Source organism: Anas platyrhynchos, chromosome 1, assembly GCF_047663525.1.
Source record: "Anas platyrhynchos isolate ZD024472 breed Pekin duck chromosome 1, IASCAAS_PekinDuck_T2T, whole genome shotgun sequence".
Classification (NCBI taxonomy): domain Eukaryota; kingdom Metazoa; phylum Chordata; class Aves; order Anseriformes; family Anatidae; genus Anas; species Anas platyrhynchos.
In genome coordinates, this window is record NC_092587.1 from 176,245,562 (window position 1) to 176,271,331 (window position 25,770).

Here is a 25,770-nt window from a genome sequence, read left to right on the forward strand (position 1 = left end):
ATACTGCTAGGAATTAATTGCAACTTAAGAGAAATTGGCATAGTTGTGTCTAAAAAAAATGGTGTGTAGTTTACCCAGAAACGAGGCTAATTATAGTACAAATGAAAACCTTTAAGTATCAGACAACACACTGGAGGTACAAATCTGGTACCCAAGAAGCCTCTACAACTTATCCTCACACAGTTAATTTGTACATTTTTAGAGGCTCTACTTATGCCAACACAAGAAACAAGAGTTTAAAGAGTACAAAGGTGAATGAGGCAATAACTAACTGGGAACAAACAGCTAGGTCACCTCTCTGACATGAGAAAAAGCTACTGATCAGCAGATGCCTGAGGAAAATTATTCTACATATACTACATTACAGTATTTCCTTTCTTTCCTGCAGACCATCCTTTATTTGGCAAATGATATTTTCTGAGGCCCTAAGCAGTCTCCTTCAGCAGGTTTCATTATAAAAGGAATATTTTGCTACCATCTGTCAGTTACTGCATTAAAGGAGAACACAGCTGAGCATGTGCAAAAACAATACTTATTAGAAGTGAAATGACCTTGCAGGAACTAAATACAGCATGTGAAAGGCTTAATCCAGGTTAAATCACACCTGGAGACCATTAGAGACCTGGTCCTATTCATTATTCACAAATTATGTCAGGTATCGTAGAACATGGAGGCATGACTTGATGATGACAGCTCCGTAGCTGCTCAGCATGAATGCAATCATTCTGTGTGATGCTCTTGCTACTGCCAGCTCGGAGCTTTTCCCTACAAATGACACTTTCATCCTTCAGCAGATGATGAAAGGCCATGAATTCCCCTCGGGAGCCCCACACATCCTTTGATCTTACAGACACCCCTCAGGGTCAGCGTTTTGATTCGGGGTTCCCTGCCTTTGAACCAGGGAGGGAAAGACAGAGAGGGAGTCTTTCTGGCAAACTTTCAGAAGAACTTGCTGAGGATGGCATAATTATACTTTTCTCACATGGACTACTCGTTTCCACAGGCAGACCTCTGGCACAACCACTGACATGGAGCTGATGTCTGTGCTTGCACCATGGAGAAGTGTGCAGGGCAGTCATGGTACATGGATGTCTACCTTAGATGTGTCCTGGCCATAAGGCGGGACAGATGTTGAGTTTGCATCATCCTCTCGTGTACCCTGGCTTCTTTTGGAAGTAATTACAGAGGAATGGCCAAGTGGAGTACTCCAGGATCAGTACTGTCTGATCTCACTGTCCACCAAAGTCCACCACAGAGCAGCTGGGTCCCATGAAGTTGATACAGCAAATGAGAGAGAGATTCCTGATACAGCTGCATTGCCAGACAGAGACATAGAAGTCCTGAGGAGTAGAAGAGATGGGTCTCTGCAGAGGACAGTGGCAGGTACTGTGAGAATGAGAGGCTAGCTCTGCAGTCCAGGGGACTAGCAGGTTAGAAAGCCCCAGATATTTCACCTGGATGAAACAAGTCTTTCAGTCCTTCATCGGTTTCTTTTTCCCCACTAGGGGAATGTATGGTATCACAAACAACATTCTCATACCAGACTTCACACATCTTCTATAACCCAGTTTTGTATCAGTGCAAAAAGGGCAAACAGAATACAGAATGTCCACTCTTGCCTAGGGTTTCCTTCTTTAGCAAAAATCGTTCTCTTTAGCTTAAAAATGTGTGATTCTGAAAACATCTGCTAAACATCCTAAAAATGGGGGGAGCGTGGACTTGCCATTCCCCATAAAAACTGACGAAGAGCTGAGCAGAGTTTGAATAGCAGCTGTCCTACCTGAAAGCTACTTCTACTTCACCTGTTGCTCAGGACTCTGTGTGAACAGGACTGAATGCATGTGACATTGAAGACAACTGCCATGTGATCAGGTTGCAAATGACAAATATCCAGAGAGCTGAGATACTGCCTCAACTATCTGGGTAATCCAAAAGTTTTATAATTACCATTAAACCTAGGGGGAATGATGACTGCAGTTGTCTTCACAAATCTCGTTCTCTTTGCTGTGGTATATGAGATTTTACAGAATTTTGTGTTGAGGGGGTAAGAATAACATTATGCTTTCTGAAGGACATGTTAAAAAAGTCTGGAAGAGTTTGCAGGTCATGTTGATGTTCATACAAAGCAAATTGCATTTAGAACAGAGGCAGGAGAAGGAAATAATAGATGTCGGACACAACAGGCACACAGTGAATGTTGTCAGATGTATAGGATACACCACGCTTTCTTATCAGTCAGGGGATTTCTTAGAGAAAATGAGTAGGAGGAGAAAAAGCTATTTATCAGCTATATAAGCAAAAATCTTGCAGGCTATTAACAGCAGGCCAGGGAGATGTTGTAAACTTGAAAATGAAATGCAATTTTATGGGTTTTGATGGAAGAAAAACCCATACACACATGATACCAAATCTACAATCCTTAAGCTCTTGAAAGGTATATGTGCACTTGTTCTGAGTACACAGAACTCAAGCTTAGATTTCAGAACTATTCGCCCAAATCCTGCTTATTGATGGACATGCAGGTTTGATGATCCCACTACAAAGAGAAGTAGAAACTGGCTTACGACACAAAGAGCATGTGATTTTCATTTACTTTCATTTACCTGGGGATCTCTTAAAGGGTGGAACAGTTGTGATTGCTTTGCTGTTTCTTTTTCAAATTTTATTAAATGTATTTCAGATCCATATCTGAAAATTTTATCTTGCTGCTTTAACCTGAGTGGAGCCTAACTTGATTCCCAATCAAGCGAATGGAAGCTTGCAGTAGTTTTAATGCACATCAAGCCATGCACCTTAAATTTATGGGTAACCACAAGGTTGGGGTGCAGGACAACTTCTGGCAGCTTAACATGCTGTCAGTTGAGAATGGGCTACTGTGTTGTGGATGTTCTTATCCATGGTGAATACGAAATTATCCAGCTCACCTTGAGCTAAACCACACTGAAAGAACCTATTTAAATGTAATTTTCTTGCAAATGCAGAAATGTAGGAGTACAATCACAGTCAGCAATCATGACTCAGATGATCACAGACTCACAAAATCACTCAGGTGACTTTGGCAGGTCTCTAGCCCAACCTGCTGCTCAAGGCAAGGTCAGCTGTAGGCTTAGAGCATGTTGCTCAGGAATTTACCCATACTAGCCTTGAAAACCTCCCAAGATGGATGGAGACTGTAGAACCTTTCTAGGCAGCCTGTTTCACTGCTGAACTGTCCTAGGTATGAAGGTTTCTCTGTATACCCGGTCTGAGCCTATCTTTTTTCATTTTCTGAACTTTTTTCCAGCCAGTTTTTTATTCATCTGGAAGTCCACCCAGACAGTGTGTTATATTCCATACTGGGTAGAAAGTTGTTGTTGGATACCTTCTTAAAACCCCTGCAAAAATCAGGGTGGACTCTAATTCATTGCTTTCCCCTCAGGCAAGGAGTTAGTAATTTCATCAGAGGCAATCATGTTGGTCAAGCATGATTACTCTTGGTAAATCTGTATTGTCAACTCTTAATTACCTTCTCCCTCATTTGCCCAGAATAAAAAATAAATAAATAAATAAATAAAAGGCTCCCAAGATTTTTTGGTCTGTCCTTTTCCCAGGGAATGTGGTAATGGTAGCTTCCTCTGACCTGGACCTGCCAGCTTCCACTGCCTTTTTCATTACACTGACAAGCTCCATACATTCAAACTTCATGTAAGGAGCAGGTAAAAGTTTGCCTCATTTCCCCTCCCTAAAGAGCCTGTGCACCCACCCACTATCCCAAAGGGCTCAGTTATCCCTGCAATGTCACAGCCCTATACCAGCACATGTTGCTCCATATCCTGTTTGTTTCCCAGGTACATTTGTCTATGGGCACCTGAGATGGGTCTCCATCTGCTCTGCTTTATCCTTACCAAGGGCTCTCTTTCTCTCGCTATCCTGATCCATTTTCTCACCAGCCTGACCTCTGTTTCCTCAGTGATCTGCAAGCTGTCTCCACCCTCCCTAGTCACCACCAGTTCAAAGACCACCACTCCAAGCTGGCAAGTTCTTGTTTTTCTTTTCTTTTTCCGCCCCCCTGAGACTGACTCTCAAAGGATCCTTATCCTACTACTATCTAACCAGTGATGCAGAAGTATGTATTTGCCATATGCTACACGGCTGGTAAATATTGTAACAGTTTTTGCTTGTGACTGGTTTATCATTAGAAATGATAGAGACCAGATGTCACCTTTTCACTCAGATCAAGCCTCAACTTTATAACTTATCTTGTGCTATGCAGGAAACCAGTGCTGAGTTTGTCAGCCACAGCAAATTGTAATTACTCTTAAAGTACACTAATATAGAAAATCATACCATGACAAAAAATTTAAGAGTATACTGGTAGTTACAAATAAACCATTGATGACTGGTTTGAAAAATTATCTGGAATTAAAATTATAAAGAACAACAGTGAAGAAAAAGTAGAACAGCAAACATAAGGCCTTGCAAACGAAGCACTTCAGACACAGCCCTATGCATCTAAGATTAGTTTGTCTGATTTATCCTACATGATAGAAATGTTTTCAGGAGTGAAGATTAATTGTATTATGGTGCTCTTGACATCCTATTTTTCCGACCCATTTGCCAGAGAGATGCTTTTAACTTTTTCATTACAAAGCTTTTACTATTATAACTTTCACCTGCTGAGTTTAGGCAACTAGCGATAATGTGAAAATGCTTTTCTCACTGAAACTATCTCTTTATATTGTTCTCCTTGTATTTGAGCACATCTATTTTATGAGAATGTACATATGCAAAATACGGATGACTAATATGAAAGTTACTTCATGCTTATTTCTAAAAGTATGATCAGGTTGCTTCATTTTCTAAAGCTGGATTTATGTGTAGGTTCCTGATGACTTAACACAGATGTTTTATGTGATCTGAAGGTGGTTGTTTTGCAAGGGAAAGGTAATTGTCATTTTGCACATTTTATGATAGGGAATTGCAGCAGACCAATGGCTGCCTGAATGAAAACATTGCCTACCCACCAGCACTACTGAAATCATTGTAGGAGGGGAGACTTCATGTTTACTTGAGCCTGAGGACTTGTCAAAGCCCTTGCAATAGTTCTTTAACACAAATATAATTCCAGCAATCACCTCTAGATTGATGAACTTATTAAAAATAATCTAGAAAGGAAAATAAAAAGGCAATTCACTTCTGGGATGTGTAGAATTGTTTTGAAAATGTCTTTGCTAAAATAAAAATAAATAATTTGGGGAAAACAAAAAAAATTACATACATATTTTATGAGAGTGAATGTGTTTTCAGCAAGTTTCTGGACTTGAAAGACTTAAATTTTAGTTATGTGAAAACTCAGGGCAGCCCCCATATTCACAGGAATGTCCATATGTAAATCTATGCGAAGTACTTGAAACAAATATTTTAAAGCTCTTGTTTCTCTGGATTGAGTCCTGATTGGGAAGATGTGTCTCCAAGAGTGTCTTCTTGGGATATTGAACTTCCTTTCTCAGCTCAGTCACTTTTTACTGTCCATTCTCTGAAGGACTTCATCAGGCTGGAAGGAATGTGAATGGGGTGTGCAACCTCAGGACCACAGCAGGAGGCTTGTGGTTGAAGCATGTGTCTTGTTGTCCTTAGGGTGGCTGTTGGGGTCTTGGGTGCTGTGATAATAAGCCAACCTGCCTTGTCTGCAGTGTGGGTTAAGTACACAGCTGCATATGTATAAGGCTGAATGTTATTCCTCACTAGAAATTATGGGGTGACTCTATAAGTACTTGGGGAAAATACTTTGGGATGAAAGGTGGTACTTAATGATCAGATATTATTAAAATGTCAGGTGGCTCCAGGGATTGAATAACTGTCTCCTTGTGGAGCTCATACGAAATATGAAGTCAAAAAACTTTTGTGGTTTGCTGAGTGGGTGGCCAAATGTTTTTTATCATTGTGTCTCTTTGACATTGTCTCATTGAGTCCTCTTTTCTCCTCCCTCTGATGATGGGTATTCACTCTAATAAAAAGCCAAATTATGACGCCACTCTGACACTTTCAATCAGGGACAAGGGAGATGGTGTGATTTCTTGCTGCACATTAACAGAGGGGATATTTGTGAAAGCCCTGATCTGCTTCAGGTAGCACAGTCTGTGTCAGAATACACTGGTCTGCTGTAGCAGTTTTCTCCCCGTAGGGTTAGATCATGTCTGAAGCTGTAGAGACTGTAATTCTGCCAGCAGAGAGATCACCACTGTGCTAATGAAACTGAATTGCCATACTCTAACATATCAAATCAGGGCTGGGGCAGTGAAGAGGGGAACTCAGAGGGCATTTATTTATAAGTATGTGAGAACTTCTGATGGCTGAGCAGGGTCTTGGGTAACATGGTCCTAACAGCCAGTTAAACTCCTGTTATTTTTCAGCCCTCATGGTATTGAATTCACAAGGTGATCATTCCTCATTCATGCCATAGTAAGTAGGAAAGCTGCTGATCTGCAAATGGTCATAGCTGCTTGAATTTATCATACTCTACGTGCCTTAAATTGAAGGAAATGAGAGGAAATGAGTGATGGAAAGGCTACAAATAAGTGCCTGGAATGGAAAAAAATGAGCAAGGGCAAACGAGAGACATAGCTACTCCTCACTCCCTGATCCTGGCCCCATCATGACAGAAGAACCTGAATACAGGGAGCAATTAGGGTCTCTAATGCCTGGGAACAGTTTACACCTCCTTTACACCTCCCTCCAGTCAGGATACCTGAGTCCTTGCACCATCCAACAACATAGCACACCCATGATCAGAAACTAAATCTCCCTCCCCTCAGGGGGCTATCCTCATTCCTGTGCTGCACAGTTACTCTTGGTTGCTCTCTTCAGACAATTAATTGCATTTGCTAAATGAATCAGTTGACTGAACGCAATCTTGCAAAGGGGAGCAGTTGTGACAGTGTGGCTGGAGAGTACAGGTAGCACATGCTCTCTTCAGCAGAGGAAATGCAGCTTTTAACCTTCTTAGGTGGAGGACAGAAAAACAAAACACAACTTTTGGCATCCTCTGCAGGGGATGTGGCCTCTGTAGCATAGAAAGTCTGCTGACACCTTTCCTACCCTCCTTTAATTCACCCAGCTGTCATTGCTTCACATTTTGCAGTGCCCACGCATTCCCACGTGCTCCAGAAACGCCTACTGCAAGGACAGAGGGTCCCAGCAGAGCTGAGGCAGCTACTCACTGACCCACCTCAGCTTGCTGAAGCTGAGGTCCACAGCATACAAACCCCAGGCTTCTGGGAAGCTCAGAGAGAAAACAAATGCACACAATTTCCTGCCATATGTAACCACTTCACTAAGGTTTTCTGGCCTGTAACTGTAGGACCAGAGAGCTCTTAGCCATATAGAGTACATTTTTCATCTCAAATCTATGCTGTGTGAATAGCAAGCCTTTTGAAAAGTGAGTTAACTGGGAGATGATCATTGCACTCACAAAGAAGTGAAGCAAAAGCATCAGCAACCACTTTCCTGGGATCTTCATCAATAAAGATGACCAACTTTTGTCCCATATTCTTGAACTGCTGAGACAATCCAAGCAGACCTTGCTCTCTTCTAGCTCCTGCTCCTTTACCTGTGTTCAAGAACCCTTTTCTTCTCACCTGGCTCAATGTGAGGCAGTTACATGGGATGTGCCCCATCCCATGGCCAAACACATATACTGACATGAGACGTTCACAGCACATGCCCTTGAGTGCTTACATTAAAAGTCTGCACAGTGAAGCACAAGGATTGAACTCTAATGAGTTTGATGGAATTACAGACTTCTCCAAAAACTGAAGGGAGTTTGATTTCTAAATCCTTGCCCAGATGACTGCAAATCCGAGCCTTACTTAAGAGCTGTCTTGTCTTGGAGAAAGATCATCAGTGATTAACCCATTATATGTGAAAGAAGAAGACTAGGGTGTACTTAGAAATAACATCACTTCCAGCATAGCACAAAGTGAGCAATTTAGTAAAATGGTTGAAACATTTCACCCTGGATATACTCCTCCTCAGAGTCAAGGATTGTCTGGTAATTGCTTGAAAAGCAGATATAGGGGGGAAAATTAAAGGAAGAATCAACATCAAAAGTAAGATGCCTGGTTGAACTTGAGAAATGCTCTGATAATAGTTGCAAGCATTCAAATGGAAAAATGCATCCCTACTTAATATTATTGATTCCATGTCTGGAGACAAAACCACAGAATATTGCGTCCAAGTTGCTGGAGATGCTAACAGGAGGGAGATAGATGAATGAGGTCAAAGTCATTACTTTTTTCAAGCAGTGAAACTCAAGCTGGAAAAAAGGCTGGTAAAAAAAGCTTGTGGTGAGATCAGTTTTGCCCTCTGAAATATATCTGTTGTGTCATGACCTGGTGATAACAAGGTAACTCTGAATACCTTTTGGTGAAATGCTGGCTTATTAAATCTGATGGGTATTTAATTACTGACTTCAATGGAATCAGGATTTTACCATGCAAGTGAGATCTGGGCATTCAAAATTCTTCTACAACCGAGAATCACCTCGTCTTGGTCTAATCATGAAGGGCTGGTACTCTTGACCACCATTTTGTGACCCTTTTACAAAAGGTAAGAATTATTAACAGGAGCTATTCACCTGTTAACAGGAGGAAAAGGGAGCCATGTGGCTGTCAAGGGAGAAAGACAAATTCCTGGAAAAATAATCATGGGGTACTTCTAAAATTAGGTTCATGTTCAAAATTCTCCCCTTCACTACTAAGAAGAGAGGGATACCATAGAGGTTAATCTTCCCACACCCAAAATAGGGATATATTCACCAAAGCTATGCATTATGTATGCTGGACTCAGCAGTGAGCAAAGGAGGTCTTTAGTCAAAACGTAGCACTACCATTTACAGAAGAGGCTCCATAGAAAGCCAGTGAGCTCACAGAAAAAGTGGAGGAATAAATTATGTTTACAGAGTGAACTGCAAAACATGAGATGAGTATTTTGAATTTCCAAAATGTTCTCTACTTGAGCACATCTCCAAAGCAAGATTTTTTTCTTTTTATTTTTTTTTTTCACACTGTGACTAATCAGGTCTCAGGAGTATGGGCACATCCTGGAAGAGGATTATATCTGAAATTGTAATTGTACATTGGCCATTATTTTCTCTTCACTTAAGACAGATACGTGAATTAAACAGAATTATATTCAGCAACAAAGAGAAAATTAAAGGGGGTAGAAATTAGAAGAAAGAAGCAATATTTTAGCAATCTTTTCCTAACTGCAAGGCTGAAGGGAATGAACACTTTGTGACAGCACCTCTGGCAGTGCTGGGTGCTGAAGTCTCTGTCAGCACTCGGGTTCCATGTACCATCCAAGACTGGCATCTGGCCTTCCCTATAGGGTCTCGCTAGGAAATGTAAACAGCCATAACAAATATTACCACATGTACCTGGCAAGTCACTTGTGAAACACCCTTCTGACTGTTTATAGAGCCTTGTAAGATGGTTTTGCTTTCTAGAAATAACTGCTGTATCTGTGTGTACAAGACACTAAAATTCCTTGTTTTCATCCCCCAGCTTTGTGTATGAACTGCCATGGCAGGGAGGGTAGCATTGCCATTGCTCCAGCCTCTTAATTAACTGCACTCAATTCTCCTGACAATAGCAAGAGAAAAAGACAAGAGTTATATGCTTTACAAATGGGGTGCATTTCAGGAGGGATATTTTAATGTTTCCAATGGTATCCAGCTCCTTGCTTCTCTTTCAGGATGGTCTGACATAATTGACACCTAGAAAAAAGATAGTTCTAAGTATATATTTTCATCTATATCTGCTTTTGCTAGGAAAAAAAAAATCAAGTCTTTCTTTTACGAAACAACATATTTTTAATGTAAAATGCAATGCAGACCAGTGCAATCAACAGAAAGCTTCAGGACTGCAGGAGATAATCTTTTAAGACTACAATAGGAACTTTCTTGATGTGCACACAACATGCCTCAAGATTCCTACTGTCATTTTTAGGACCCTGATTTTCTGCAGAGTAAATAATCTAAATATTGCACAGTGTGGAGATTAGATTGTATTCCATGTATAGGCATATGTTGCCATTTTTCCTCACCAACACCTCCCACTATTGCTCTTCATGTAAAGGTATTTCATTTGCTGAATTCAACCTGTCAAGTGTAACAGATATGCCCTAATCCCATTATATGCATCACAGTTCACTAACAGCCACATAGGAGCCACCGAGCCTTTTTCTCTTTGATCATCCCAGATTTACACACTGGCCAAGGGCAAGAGCTATGAAGTCTGCTGAGAATAGATGTGGAGAGACAACCTGCAAGGCACAACACCTGAGCTCTACACGTTCAGTATAAAGGACACTTGTTTAAAAGGTGCCTCAACTTCCACATTACAAAGTTCACTGTTGTAGCAAATGCTTTAACATCTATTCTTTTCCTTTAGTTCTCCATTTCCATTTGTGCTGCTGTGCCTTCTCAGACCTCTTCGTGGCATAACTGTTGAACACGTACATGGCTGTAACTATCACTCAGTGATTACAGCTATCTAGTTTCCCTCTTCGCCATTAATTTATATATTGACTTCTTTTCCTATTAGTCTAATATTGCAGTGAGGTCATCATGAGAAGAGCTCAAAGAAAAGAGGGGCATAAAATAGAGTTTTGTCCTGTGGAAAGCTCAGGCATTTGAACAACTCCTACAATTAAAAGCCAGAATAAAATATTACATTTTGAAAAATTTACCATTAACCAAATATTCTGAAATATTTTCTTTCAGATTCTGGAAATGATGTACTGAAACACTTTCTTTAGGCAATTGAAATATTTTATTTTAATGTTATTTAAACCTGTATATTAAATAAAAATGAAACTTCCAGGCTCTTCTGCTTTATCCTGTTTCATATGAGTCAGAATGATAAAAGTTGAAGCATTTTGGAAATTTTCCTTTAAAACATTTTGATCCTGCAAAACATTGTTTCATCCACATTTTTTGGAGAGAAAGCAAGTTTCTTTTGGAAAGTTTCTAAATCTTAAGTTCCTATATTCCCTTAGGAAACTTGGAACCAGCTGTTGTGCAGGCAAAAAGTTTGTAAGTAGCAAATGTGAGCATTTCAAGATCATCGGTGGATTAATGTTTTTATTTGGGTTTGCAAACAGAATCTTTCAAAGGGGCAATGAGATGCCGTGCAGACAGACTGCAATTGCAGATTTGTTGGAGCTATCAGACAATATTGAATGTCTCCTGTCCAAATGCTGAGAGCTATGAGGCCCTATCGACTTCTCTGCGGAAACAGACCACAATGAATGAGATTCAGGGACGGATTAAAAAGAAAGGACATTTTCTTATCACAAAGCAGTTCACAAAATTTGAGAGTTCCATTCAGGTTGAAAATAAAACTGCTTTCCTGGCTATGTCATTAGATAGCATATTGACAAAAACAGATTTAAAATATATTAGTGTTCAGACTGTTACTGGCTCTTTAAGCCGGGTTGAAGATATCATGTATAATCAGTTTTAATTTTCTTATGTTTATGACAAATCAGAAAGCTGCATGGTTTGCATTACAAACATAGCAGGAAAATTTTTCTTTATTTCCTTTCCCCTTATCCAAATTGCTGTTTTGACTGCAATCATTAAGGGAATAATAGAAGCGTTTTTTTTGGCAGTAGGTTATAAAAAACACGACCTTAACAAGTCCTTTAACAATTTTGGGCAAAATAATGACTCAATTAATTAATTTAGTCCTTTCTGTGCAAATTAGCTGTTTCCAAATTATACACGTACATGAATGACCTCACTTAGAACTGAATTATGGCCAGACTTGCTCAGCTGCAAGGTGGCAGCCACGGAGACAACAATATAACTTTGTAGGTTGAGTAATCCTGGACAGGACACTAAGGCAAAGCATTTCTCTTGCAGTCGTTTCCATGGTATCTTTAACACCCACATACAGCAACTAGGACATTGGTTGTGAAAGTCTCATCCAAATAAATCCGACAAAGTAAATTGCACGGAACTCAATTTATCTACCTTGAAATGAAGTTTGCTGGGATTTGAACCTGTGGCTTCAGGAAAAAAACAGCCACTTCAAACCTGATGTGCAAATCATTCAGCCATTCTATCAGGTTTAAGACATAAACAGAAAAAAATTGAGACCATAAGCATGCATATATATCTCTAAATCTGTGCGTATATAGCTGTACCTACATTTGCCTGAGATTCATCATGCCCATTGATTTCTGCTAATTCCTTGGCGCTTTTTAACTGCAAAGAGTAAACAAAACAAATAAACAAAACAAACAAACAAAAAACCAGAACAAAACAATCACATTACTTGAGTATTTCACACAGTTATCTTTGATTTATTTGAAGGAGCATTTTATAAAGCTTCCAATGAGAAAAACAGATGGAGCATATAATTCTAATGAGTTTTTGCTCAAACCATTTTGAAACCAACATACTTAAGGCTTGATAGGTTGGTAAAAAAAAAGAAAAAAGAAAAAAAAAGGAAAATAATAAGACTGGGTCATTATTTTTTAAATAATAAGAAAGTAGTTTCAAGGCATAAAAAGTGTGCAGAATTGGCTCTCAAGAATAATAAATGATTTAATTTCCCCTTCTTCTTGCTATTAATGTAAACTTTACAATATTCGCAAGTTGCCACTAGCTAAACAGTGTTTTGCTAATGATTACTTTTGAATGATGTATTTTGAGCTTTCTAAAACACCAAAGTGCTACTGTGTGTTTCCTTCCCGAGGAAGCATCTAAATAACTGACATGGCTCTTGGGTATGATGGAAAAGGAGGTGAAGAGAACAGCTCTTTTACTTAACCACTGGCAGGAAGGACTGATGAGACGCTGCCAATTTCAAATATATGATCTAAACCAAAACATTTTTTTCCTCCTGATTTAGCTTTTTTGGGGAAATCCAGGATTACACAGGGGATTCTAAAAGTCTTTCCAGAGAGATTTAAGGAGTGCCCTAGCTCATGTCTTGAGCCACAGTGAAATATGCTGTTGTTCATACTGCGATTGAACAAACAAGGAAAGGAGGACACACCACAGCTCTCTGGAGCCTGCAAACCATGGAGGTTTGTACATTTAGTGGAAGCACTCAAAAGCATTTAATCTTTATGTACATTTCTGAAAAGTGATGTGTTTATTCTAACTTAATTCAAAGTTAATATTTGGGGAGGGTAGAGATGGGAAACAATCAACAGAACTTTCCTCTATGTACCTTGGTCTCTATCTGTTTTTGCCAAAGAAGCTGGGGTCTGTTTAACAACTGATGATACAACTGTGACACTGACTGACAACAGCCCTAAAATCCAGGTGAATATGGATGTTATTATGTTTTGATTGGGTGTCTGGCACAGAAGCCTTGTCTGACTACCACTGTTGGATGACTGGTCAGATTACCTCTATCATCTTTTTGCTGTGCAGCAGCAACAGCTAAACTGCCTGTGAATCAGTTCTTGGCTTCTCACAGCTGCCAATCTGACAATTAAGGTAAGTGGGCCATGATCTCTCTATACCTCATGATGCAGGCCTGTGTGAGCCACTAAAGAGGTCCTGAAAGAGGGAAGAGGGCAACAATCCCTGAGAAAGCAGTACAAAGAAGAGCTGGGGACTGCAAACTCATCAGGTGTCCTGTCACTTCACTGACACTCATCTTTCAATGCCCTTGAAAAGCCTGCAACTCATACTAAAAGCAGTGTGATGCATTTCCAATGAATGCTGCGTGTTTTCCTTCCACTGAAATACAACCATCCTGTGAAAACATCTTGCTGTGAGGATGCTGGTAAGAACGAGACAAGAAGGCTACTTCCAGCCAAGAAAAGTTAGGTATTTCTGCATTGTGCTGTGAGCTGTTTCCTGATTCTGCCAATTTTTCATTTTAAATATTCACCTCATGTGGGCTGTCCCGTTGAGTTCAGCTGAATTACTCATCTGAATATGAAGTTAGGAGTGTGCTCAGGTATATAAAACTGCTCTGCGTGCTACGCCCATGTCCTGAGCGCTCTGGGAGTGTTGTTCATTACTTACCTTTCTCCTTTCCTTTTTCAGGTGCATCATGTGCCATCACCCTTTGGTGGCTGCTGGCTTCTTGGGCAATGCTCCGTGTGCCTTTTGCTGGTGACACGCAGCTCTCCAATCCACCTCATGTATGTTTGATGGGAGAATGGGCTCAGCCTCCAGCCTGCATTGGTCTGCCAGGCTTTCACCCCACCACTGATTCCCACCATCAGCTCCCCAGTACTGCTGCGTCTTAATCCAGCAGCACAGTGTTAATCCAACTAGTGCAGGCAGGATGCTTGAGCCTTTTTCTTTCTTTTATGTCCTGCAGTGCCCTGAAGAAGATGTCAGAGCTCAGGCAAGAAGCTGCTAGCATCCACAAGTACACTAGACCCACTGCAGCAGGAGGTGGAGGTGAACCAGTGGAGATAATGGGAGAAAACTTGTGGGTAGAAAATATGCTGCTGGATTCCCACAGGCTAAAGGGGTGAAGTCCCTTTTTTTCCAATATTATTTTTTTTTGTTTTAATTCAAATATACTTTATACTCCTCTCTCACATCATAAATTGTGAAATGTTGGAATAGAAACCTTGGAAAAACATACAATCTTGGAAAAACAGGCCTTGCCTTACCCCCAAGGCAGGCTCCATTACAGGTTGGTGGTGAGACTGGTGTTACCAGCAGGGAGCATACTGAGGCTAAACACTGAACTAGTGCCAGTAACAACCAAGGGACTACCTGAAAGGAAGGGAGAAGAGGTAAGGAGCTGGAAGGTTCTCATACATCTCATGACGTGGTGGGGCAGGTAAGGTATAAACCAGTGGGCTCAAAGTCCTCTGACAACTGCAGCTGGTGGCTGTGGACCAGATACGATCCAGAAGCCTTTTTGCCACCATTGTGTAACATGGTAAACAAGCAAACAGGATCTCTCCCAGCAGGATATACAGGATGAATAGGCAGACTTTAGCAAAAGTATCAAAAAAAAAAAAAAAAAAAAAAGCAATAAAGATGGGAGCCCAGCGCTGTTTATTTTTTAAAGAAATGTTCATATTTACTTGACTCTCCCATATGATTTTCAATATCCATGGTTGGAAAAACACACAGATGAGCTGTGGTGCTTGTAAAAGAAAGCTGTGAGCCTTGGCAAGTTGGGGGTCATTACTGCTGGAAATGACCCCCATTACTGGGGGTCATTACATTGGAAATGGTTCAGGGTTATTGGAGAAGCCCACTGGTTGTGTAGCTCTCTTTAGGAATTCTGGCCACTTAGAGCCTTAGCTCTAGGCATGTTTCAGTTAATGCTCAAGACAAATGCAGATCCATTGTGCCCTTCTTCCAGCTACTGTTTCGTCTGTCTGCCTAGCATGAGTGCACATTTGATTTGCAATTAGTAGGAGTCTGCAGAGATTCGGAAGTCACCCCCGTGGTCTCTACTGAGGCCTCATATCATAAGATATTCCTATATGTTTTTGCAGAATTTAATTGCTACCACGATATAAAATAACACCATGCAATTTCTTTTTTTTTTTTTTTGACTATTCTATGATGATATACTTTGAATGCCATGTGAAAATGTAAATGAGATGCAGTTAACTCAAGAGATCTAGTAGTTTCTGTCTTTATAAATATGCTGTTACCTAATCCACTCTTTCTTATGGCATTTTTGTGTAATGCAGTCCTGCATCAGTTCTCATTTAGAAGGTTTTCTTTGTAGCCATAAATGTTAAGAACATATAGCATTTACTTTTCCCATTACGCATATTAAATGTTTAAATCTGTTTGCAGACATATTCAGACATACATGCTGAAAACTCCTGAACATAAGAACTATCATCATTTTGAATCTCTGCCATCAAAGCAGTTCAGAACCTGCAGTCTTTAATCTACAGATACTAACCAACTTGCTAAATATTTTAGCTCAAAGTTTATATATAAAGGACAAAAAATACGTCTCACAACAGAGACTGTGCCTATGCAGCACAGGTGGGGATTTGAGATTTCAGTGTGTCCAAGCCATGTGGTTTATACACAACGCATATATTTGCGCACACCGTGCTTGCACACAGTGTGTACTGCTTCATTTCCAGATTTACAGATCTAGCTCCAGATTTTCTTTTTCTGCTAACTATCCATCTTACCTTGCTTATAAAACAGTACTATCAAATACACTTTTCAGTGTCATAGAATGCCTAAGTATCAAAGAAGGCTGACATTAAAGAATCAGATTTACAGTTGTTTGCAATAAGTGCATTGGTGAACTACTACTTTTAATGCCATCATGATAAGCTTTTTTGTATACTCATATCTTCACATATTACACAGGAGATGGCAAGCTCTTTTTCTTCAATATTAGTCTTAAAAGAAAGTGCATTTGTTGTTGTTGCTTGTCAAAAGAAAGTGTATTTGTTGTTGTTGCTTCCAATATGTTTGCTTTTCAGGCATGTTTAACTTCCCCCCATTTTTTTTTTTTTTTTTAATTATTCAGAGTGACAACACATTTCCCTGATATCTATGTGAATAACATAAGTGGAAATGTTACTCAAGATGTGAAATTCACTACTGGATAGTGTAAAATAAGGGTCCACTTTCACTGTTTTCTTAAACTGTTAGCCCCAGCTGCATGCACAAATGCTAATCAGAGCAGACACATAGCCTATATAATGTTATGTCTTGCTCACAACACAGTCAGTGGTCAGAATCCTATGTATTTTGTAGGCAAAGCCATGCATCCTCCATCCCCTTAGCATGCCTAAGACAGCACTTTTCTCCCATGAGAAGCACTCACCTGTTCCTGAAGGACTTTAAGCATCGCTTGTGTATGTGTTTGTTCTTCCTTGGCTTGCTCCAGCTCAGATTTTTTGTTATTTAATTCTTCCTGTATGCTCAGCAATTGCTGCACAAACAAAAGAAGGTTCTGGTTAGCAACGTCTGGATCAAAATCGGTTTTAAACCCTCAGTTTGATAAATCTTTGTTTCAAACAATGCTTTGCAGCCTGCTCCTACATTTATTATTGTTGCATAATCTGCTGTGTCTAAATGGACCAGAGGTAAATTATTTTCATCTGCATCTCCTTCTGCAGCAGGGCTCCACGAGTAATGCATCTGTTAATGTGTGTTAAGCTATTTGTTACATTAAAGTAGAAACTCCTGGTACAGTATATCATCCACGGAGGGACTGTCACATTCATCTGAACCAAAATCTTATTTGTAGAAGTGTATGCGGTGGTTTCAATAATACTAGGGTAAACACTATGGTACATAAATAATTAAAAAGCACAGCCTTTTAATATAATTAGTCATTGGCCCAAAGCCATTTTCATTCTATGCAAAGCAATATTCTGGAGAGCTTTCACATTGAGTTGCCAAGAAGACAAAGCTTTATTTATTTATTTATTTATTTTCAACCATGCTGTGATATTTTATTAGCCCAGGAAGATTGATGCCCTACAATCAATATATCAGCCAGGAAGATGGCTGATCTGAACCGTCAAAACAAAAAAACTATGTCCAAAAACATTTTTTATGAAGACAATTCTGGGATGCAGGGACATCTTGAAAAGCCCACATCCCCTGGTCTTGGCTAGGTTCAGGTTCCACATAGATTTATTGTAACTGTTAAGAGCAGGTCAATAGATTTAATTAATCTGTAATAATGATATATTTTTATTTTTATGTGTAATATACATTGCTGAAGAGCAAGAGAAGACAACTAAGAGATTAAAAAGGAGTTTACAGTGCTTTCCCTTGGTGACCAAGAAGGGAAACTCTGGTTTTCTTGCACAACTTATTGCTCTGCATACACTCCTTTCCAAGGACTACTTGAGCAAGCAAGTGCTTTAATAACATGGATTATTGATCTAACTATGTGTCTAAGCATCTAAGACTTAGTTTGCACTTTTGTTTAGGACTGATAACTCTGACTCAAACGGATGTTGTAGGTGTTCACTGTCTTGATTAGTTGGACACAACAAAAGTAGAAATAGCCCCTGGCCTTGTTCCACAACACTGGAAGTCCCAGGCACGAAGGGACTCAGGGCCAGTATTGTTTTCAGAGCTGCTATGAAACACTTGATATTTTGGGGCCTGACAGAGTTATTGGCAGTGCATTTCTCATGTAAGTGAATACCAGTTTGATGAATTCTGTCTGCCACAAATGTAAAAATCCATGTGGGTATATGTATGATTATATCTTGCACCCTCTTGTACTCTGCTATTCAGCTGGGTGTGCTCTTTGATGGATCTTGCCACCTGGACTGCTCCCTGAGGGCCTACAAGACACTGAGGGCCTTCAGGTATGTGTATCCACTCTACCACAGCACAAAAGCATTTCAAATCTCATGATTTTACATGAATAGCGAGTTCTGTTCCAGTGAGGCCCCACCAACTTCTGCGCGGAAATCTCTACTTCTGGCAATTCCTGATGGGGACTGGATTGCCACCTCAGACTTGTCTTCATCTTGCCTGCTGGGTATCACTCTCTACATTCTCAGAAGATAAAATGAATTTATGTGTACTGTCATGTGTCACACACTGTTACAGCTTCTTAGCACAGTTACAGATTTCCAGACATTTCATAACCTTCTAACCACAAAGGGACAATTTAGTCACCTCATGTAACCTCATGTTTATAACAGACCATTAATCTTCACTCAGGATAGTTTTAGCTGATGCCTGTACTTTAGAAAGAAGGGACTCCAATCCCCAGGAGGGAAACAAATCATACAAGGCACCAGAAGGATACCAGAAGCTCTTTCAAGGATCACTAGCAGAGACACCAGAGTTTTGGCAAGGAGATGTGTCACCTGAATGGGGCTGGTGAAATTCCTCTCCTTCACAACTGCAACCTGCTTGACCTTACACACCTGGACAGGGCAAGGGCTTTTTAAGAAAAAAGAGTCTTTGCTCTCCACCTCAATGTCTTCTCTGAGTAGTTATATCTCAACCAGTTTCTGACAATTCAAAGTGAGGATCCAAAATGAATTAAATGATCCTCACATAAAGCCAGGAATGCATTTAGCCAATTATGTACTGGGGAAGGGAACTTATTTGCCTCTCTAGGCAACAAGCTGAAATCCTGAATTATGAAGTTTTATTGCCATCATTGTCAGTGCAGTGCTACAAGTACTGTGGAGTCCAGAGAAAACTACACAAGAGATCCTGTCTGCTCCACAGCCCCTGAAGGAAGTGGATAGACATTTAAGTCCAAGAAGAACATCACTACCTTCCAGACCAAACCTTCATCCTGTTTCAGAGACTTTACTCCAGATTCTGGGAGAAACCCTGGAGCTCATCCTTCTGAACACTGGAAATTCCTATTTAGAAGACCCCTGGTGAGTCTTAAGTTAATCTCTGCCACTGGAAAGCCCTTTCACTTAGAGGTTGAACTTGTTATACTTTCACCAGAAGAATTAAAATCACCTTCCTCATCCTAACCCCTCATGGTTCTTCCATAGTCAAGTCTTACACACCATGGACCAGCTCACAAACCACTACAGCTTTATCTTCATATCTCCCACTTATATCTCCAGCTGTGCTTTAGTCTAATTATATCCCTCTTCCTTTGATCTTGACTTTAGGTTTTGTGTTCGAGGCAATTTTTTCAGAGCTGGCTGAGCATGGGAGGAAGTGGTGTGGCAGATGCAATGTGAGAGCACAAGCAGAGATGCTCCCTGTTCTGCATCATTGTATTTGGCTCCAGACCAGCCAGGAACAAGAATCCCAGGAAAACATCCAATTTTCTCAGTTTGCATGGATTTGCAGCTCATACTGGTTGCAACATGATCTGCAAAGCATTTGACATGAGATAAAACTTTCTGGGAGTCTTAATAGTTAAACTGTAAACTACTGCAGGCTCTCTGTTTGTCCCTAGGCTCATATTTTCAAGACAGCCAATGGGCCCCATTTTCACGGGGATGGAAAACAGAGCATCTGTAACTAGTGTACCGCATTCCCAGTCACACATAAGGTTTTTCATTCACAGAACTGGGACCTTCCAATCCAGCCCCCAGAGATGCCAGAATCGTTTAAAATTTGCAGTCATTCCCTGGGGCTTTAACCTTCTTTCTTTTTCTCTCCCTGACATTTACCTCTAAAAGCTGCAGAATCCGCTCATTTTGCATGGGTCAGGTTCAGAGCTTTCTTTTTCCTGTGTGGTTGATGCCATCAACAAGAACTAGTAACAAGGACTTATACCTGCCAAACAACATATTTTTTCCTTCTAGTCTTAATTTGGGAAATGACAAAATAGCTTTGACTGAAAAAAGTATCAGACTGAGACAGACAATCAGCTTGAAAAATTTCAGCACAAACACGTGATGTTTGGCAAAATTAGAAGCAAATGGAAAGATTTTACACTGGCAGGAATGAGGCAAGTTTCATAACAGTAACTGCTGTCATGCCTACTTATAAACAGACAGCCACTCCATAATGATTCTAATGAATGATGCCAAGATGATGGTATTTAATTATTCAGAATTATTTTGTTTCTCACATAAATGTGCTTATTAAAAATTGATCCTATAGATATTTCTTCTGCCCTTCAGATTGCATGCAAGTGCATACTACAATCAATTAAAATAAAAAATTGTTCTCCTTGGTTTTACTCGTTGTGCTGTCTGATCCTGTTCCACCTACTTCACCATCTCATCGAGCTTTTCTGCCAGAGCTTCCCCCCCCGTGCCCACCCACCCACACAACATTTGCTACCCCGCTTCCCACCTGTTGTGTCCTGCTGGTTTGTCTCAGAGATTCTGCCAGCACAGCTATCAAAATGTTCCTTCCTCCAGTCTTGTCTCACCTTTCTGGCCATTTCCTTTAAGCCCTGATGCCCCTAATTTTGTGGCACAGCCATGGCATTCAGTCAATAAGTCCCCAGTTTTCTCAGACAAAGGAGTGACTTGTTGGCTATACAGCCAGGAAATTCCTGGTTCGTTTGTTTATTCTCTTCTAAAGCAGCAGTTCTCAACATACAACTCTTTGGGTGTCTGGGCGTCCCCTGCCACTTGTGCAAGGATCTCTTCCCTGAGCCAAAATCATAATGTTAGGAGGCAGAAAAGCATCTCATGGTGGAGAGATATATTATCCTTGCTCTAGTGCACGCCCTCTGCTGTTACTGGGGAGGGGAGAGACTGGCTGCAGCCTTCTGCCAAAGGCAAGGGATAGGCTACCAGAGGCAAGAGTGTACAACTCACACCCAACCTGACACAGAGAAAGCTTGATTTAGTGAGTGTTGATGCAAGAAGATCTTTGAGGAAGGTTGGGGAATGTCCAACATCATGCTGTGGTAAGAAGGTAAAGGTAAGGAGAAGGGAAGAAGTCTGCTTCTGAAATCAGCAGGAAAAAATTTTCCAGGACTGACTGTTAAAATGAAGGAGTCTGGAACTCTGAGGTTTCTGGAGAGAGGCACATGCACAGCCCAGCGTTCCACCAGCACTGCTCTGGAAGCTCAGCTGGTATCCATGCAAACAAAGGTATTTGTCACTGTGGCTGCTGGGTTATCCACAAGAGATGAAGCCCTGAAGTAGGTCAACATCAGATGGGTAAACATCACTAATATCCCTTCATTGGCATTTCCAGAGAGGAGACAAGAAAGCAAAAAGAATTAACTTAGTAGTTGTCTCTCCAGATGCCAAGAAATGCATTTTATGCAAAACCATGCAAGACAGCTTTCCTGTTTCCATTGGCAGTTCTGGAGCTGCTCTGTTTATAAACGGAAAAGATCCCTCTCCAATGTTAAGCTTGCTTCATTCATGAGGACAAAATTCCTCCCCATTCATAAGTGGGTAGCTAATTTCTTTAAATGGGAGGGACATGTGTGTGTTTTATTTTATTTATTTTTTTCCACACATTCCAACTTCCAATGCTGAATCTCTGTCAGCAACAGTTCAGTGCCGCCCATGTTGCATAGATCTTGAAAGTGCAGACAGAAAATTACTATCTTAAACCAATCCTCACAGCTTCTGAAACATTAAATATAGATGGCATTATTGAAGCCAGATGAATTACTCAGACTGTGTACAATGCGGTGCCAGCGTGGCCAAGAATGCTAACGACTGAACAACAAACAGTGCCTTGAAATATATGAGAAGTCCTAAAGGGAAAGTAATAGCTGGTTGTTGTGTATCATGAAACATTCCTTCTCTTTCCTCTTCACCTCCCTGCCCACATTTCTTCTTTTGTCCCCAAAAGGCAGTGTTACATCTGTACATTTAAATATAAATTATGGACATATCCAGAAGGGAAGGCACATGCACAGCCTAGCAAAACAGAGAAGGATCTCAAAAGGAAAGCATGGTTGCCAGCGTGAAACCATCAACTTAGCACACTAAGAAAAGGGAGGCAGCTCAGAAGAGTCCACAAGACCTGAGGCAGTACTTAGGATAATGTAAGACTGACAGAACAATGAAAAAGGAAAACCAACATTTGCCACAAGTTTAACAGTTACATTGCTGAATGGTCCCATTCCTGCTTTTTGTTGTTGTTATAATTATTATTTTTATTTTCCACAGCTGCTTGAAAAGAAATAGGAGAAGGAAGAAATGGAAGTGAAGAAGATAAGACAAAAGGATGTGTCTGAGGTTGGAGCACTGACTTTGATCACAGATAACAGGCAGTTTCAGCAAACCAAGTCAATTTGGCCACAGGTGGACTCTCTCCAGCTTCTGGAGTAGCTGCAGAGTGTCCGGAAAATATTTGTGGCAAACTGTTTTGAAATGAGAATATCAGTCAAAGTGGGATGGTGTTACACAGCCTAACCAAGCCAACTTGTTTGAATAGACTTCTTGGACAACCAGTGAACTTAGGTAAACTAAATTCTCCTACCTATATCATATTAGGGGGTAGCATATTATTTTTCACATACTATTTATGGGGAGTATATTTACTCCCTTATACAGGAAAAATGGGAAGATCTAGTTCACTAGGTGTCTAAAATGAAAGCAAAGCCCACGCGCCTCAAATAGGTAGGCTGATTTCCCCTCAGGGTTTACTTTCTTCAATCCTGAAGAAACTAAGGCTTCACAATATAAAGAAACCTGGGGAAGCAGTTCTCATTTGTGCAAAAGGGCAACAATTTCCCCTAAAAGTACACTAGAACTCGAGATCTAAAATTTTTGCAGTCATAGGCATTGGAAGGACTGCAGAGATCATCTAAAATTAAAGCACCAATTTACACTGACCGTTTCTGAAGTGTTATTCTTTCTCCTTTTTCTTCCTAAAGCAAGTTTTGTGGTGTCAGTTTGAACTTTATCTCATAAAAAATAAAAATAAAAAGAGTTGACTAGACGGAAAAAGGATAAAAATCAGCATGGAAAAAAAGTGTTTCAAAAGTGTTAGAGGCTGATCACAAATAACGAGGGGAATAATGGTAAATATTTCTTGGTAGAGTCCTCCTTAAGTAGAAGGAAAAGAAATAATAAATCAAAATGAAATCTCAGGCACACAATCAATTGCAAAACAAAAACACAGATTGTTCTCTCAGTACTTCTGTGGACAGGCTGGAAGGGTGTTTGTGTCTATTTCTAAGACAGACAAGATTTCATATCACAAATGGCCAGCACATGGCAGGCTTGAATAATGAGAAAGTGACTTCCCAGCTGCGCAAATATGCATTAGTAACAAGACGCTGATGAGGCCAGACAAATCACCAAGGAAACAGAAGAATGTGAAAGACAAGTCAAAGAAGCTTTAGAAATGAGCCCTCGAGGAAGTTAGCCATCTTGCAGCAGTAAGGGCAACGTATGTGCCATCCTAATGTATGACAAGGCATTATTAAAATAAAGAGCATGACTGTGGATTTTTTAAGGGAGTAAAGGGAAGTGCAGTGTAATAGATCAGCGCTTCTCACCCCTTCCATCTCTCAGGGACCACTTGTGTTATAGAAATTATAGGGATGACATTGTTTGGATTGCTCACGGGGTTTGCAATGATAAAAGAGTCCCAACCCTGACCCCCCTGTGCCATGGGCCAGAGCTGGTGAAAAGCTGCATGTTGATCAACAGCCCAGCTCCTGCTTGCTTTGGGAAGCTACCTGTAAAATAAGCTATTATAGTTCTGAGCAGAGAAAAAGAACATGGTGAACATGTTAGCTCCACAGGTTAGCCACCTCCAAAGGGGCTGGGGAGCTGGACATGCACGTGTTGTGTGAGTGTGTATCAAGGCAATACTGTACAACATTGTCCTGCCACCTCCTTAGAAAGAGTTTGACTACAGAGGTCCAACAGCTCTGCAGCACTCAAAACAGGAGTGGGCAGGAGTGACCCACAGAAATAAGAAAAAAACAAACAACAGATGGATGAACACACAGAAACTACTTAAAGGAAGGATACAGAGAAGATGTGGTCATGCTTTTCTCAGGTAAGGGTTGAGGGCTAATAGACACAAGAAGGAACATCTCGATTACATATAAAGAAAACATTACATGGTTAGTATGGCCAGCCATGAGAGCAAGAGCTCAAAGAAGCTGTGGACTCCATCCTCGGAGGAAATGCAAATACAGCTGGATGGGGCCCTGAGCAAAACAGAGAGCTCCAGAGCTGACCCTGCTTTGAGCTGGGGAATGCTGTACATGATCTCCAGAGGTCCCTTTTGACTTACATAATTCTACGATGCTAAAGAATACCTAATAGATATAAGATAAATAGGTCTCAGTTTCTTTTGTTTCCATAAGGCATAGTGATTCAGACACACAAGAGGCAGCATTTGGGATTGGAGAGCAGATGAAAGGAGAACTTGGATGGTGCAATGAATGTCTGAAGTCTGCACTTTTCTTTGTCAAGTAATTTTTAAGCATTACTGTTACTCTAATAAAGAAAGAAAAACAGTCTTAGTCTAATGTAACAATATGTATTGTTACACTAAATGAAGAAAAGGCTGAAGTCATTAGGGTTCTTACAGGATCAGCCCCTCCTCCTAGAACTGAAATCCTCACAATTTACAAATAGATTTTTACTGCTAGCATAAGGAATTCTCTCCGGGATCTGATTTTCACAGCAGATTACTGAAGGGCTTTGATTTTGATGGAGTCTTACAGAGGGGAGAAGTTTGGACAAAGCAATTACACCTCATCAGGAAAGCTCCCTCCTACCTTTGCTAAATGAGGTCACTGGCATGTTATATAGCCCTTGCCTTTTACTGGCAATGGGTGAGTGAGCAGATGGGCTTACAGTTTGCTCTGATTCAGATCAAATGAAGAGGGCTGATCCCAGATGAGTGTCAGATTCCCTCTGCTCTCATAACCTACAAGGCAACCACCTGGCACCTGGCATGATGGACACTCAAGAGAAGACATGGTCATTCATTCTTAGCAACCTCCTCTTCTCCAGCCTTTCACCTGTACCTGTCCATTACAGGTACCTCCTCACCAGGCAACAGCACTTGAACTTTATGACCACAACTATTCTTTCGTGGGACTGCAAACAAATATGTTACAGCACGCTCTTTCAGCAAATCAAATTATTATTATTTTTAATTTTGATTTATCCTATTCAAGAAGAAATATTTTCTTCACTTTAAAGGAGAATAAAAAGACCTGACACATTTAACTAGGAGAACAATTTACATGAGTCAATTTGCCTTCTGTTATTCCCATTGAAATTTAGTTCCTTGCTGAGGAAGCAGGGCTCCTTGTAATGAAAGCATCAAATGCTTTTGGAACCTATTTAATCAGCAAGCCAATACTAGTATTTAATATTTAGAATATTTTAAAGAATTCACGTAAGATTGCTAGATGGTACAACTGACATGACTTGTTTTTCACTAGACTATGCTAG

General features: G+C 40.4%; 1 protein-coding gene across 8 annotated transcripts in view; it reads right to left on the bottom strand.

The window, feature by feature from the left end:
- The window catches only part of ENOX1 (ecto-NOX disulfide-thiol exchanger 1), a 365,235-nt gene that overhangs the window by 9,149 nt on the left and 330,316 nt on the right, over positions 1–25,770 (bottom strand). For 7 of the 8 annotated variants that reach the window (XM_038173160.2, XM_027472192.3, XM_027472199.3 and 4 more), the window contains 2 exons: positions 16,788–16,895; positions 12,194–12,250 (listed from right to left, as the gene is read on the bottom strand). In XM_038173160.2, coding sequence (XP_038029088.1) covers positions 12,194–12,250; positions 16,788–16,895 — 165 coding nt within the window. The remainder of the gene's footprint in view (positions 1–12,193; positions 12,251–16,787; positions 16,896–25,770) is intronic. The other variant, XM_027472220.3, reaches the window with a different exon arrangement.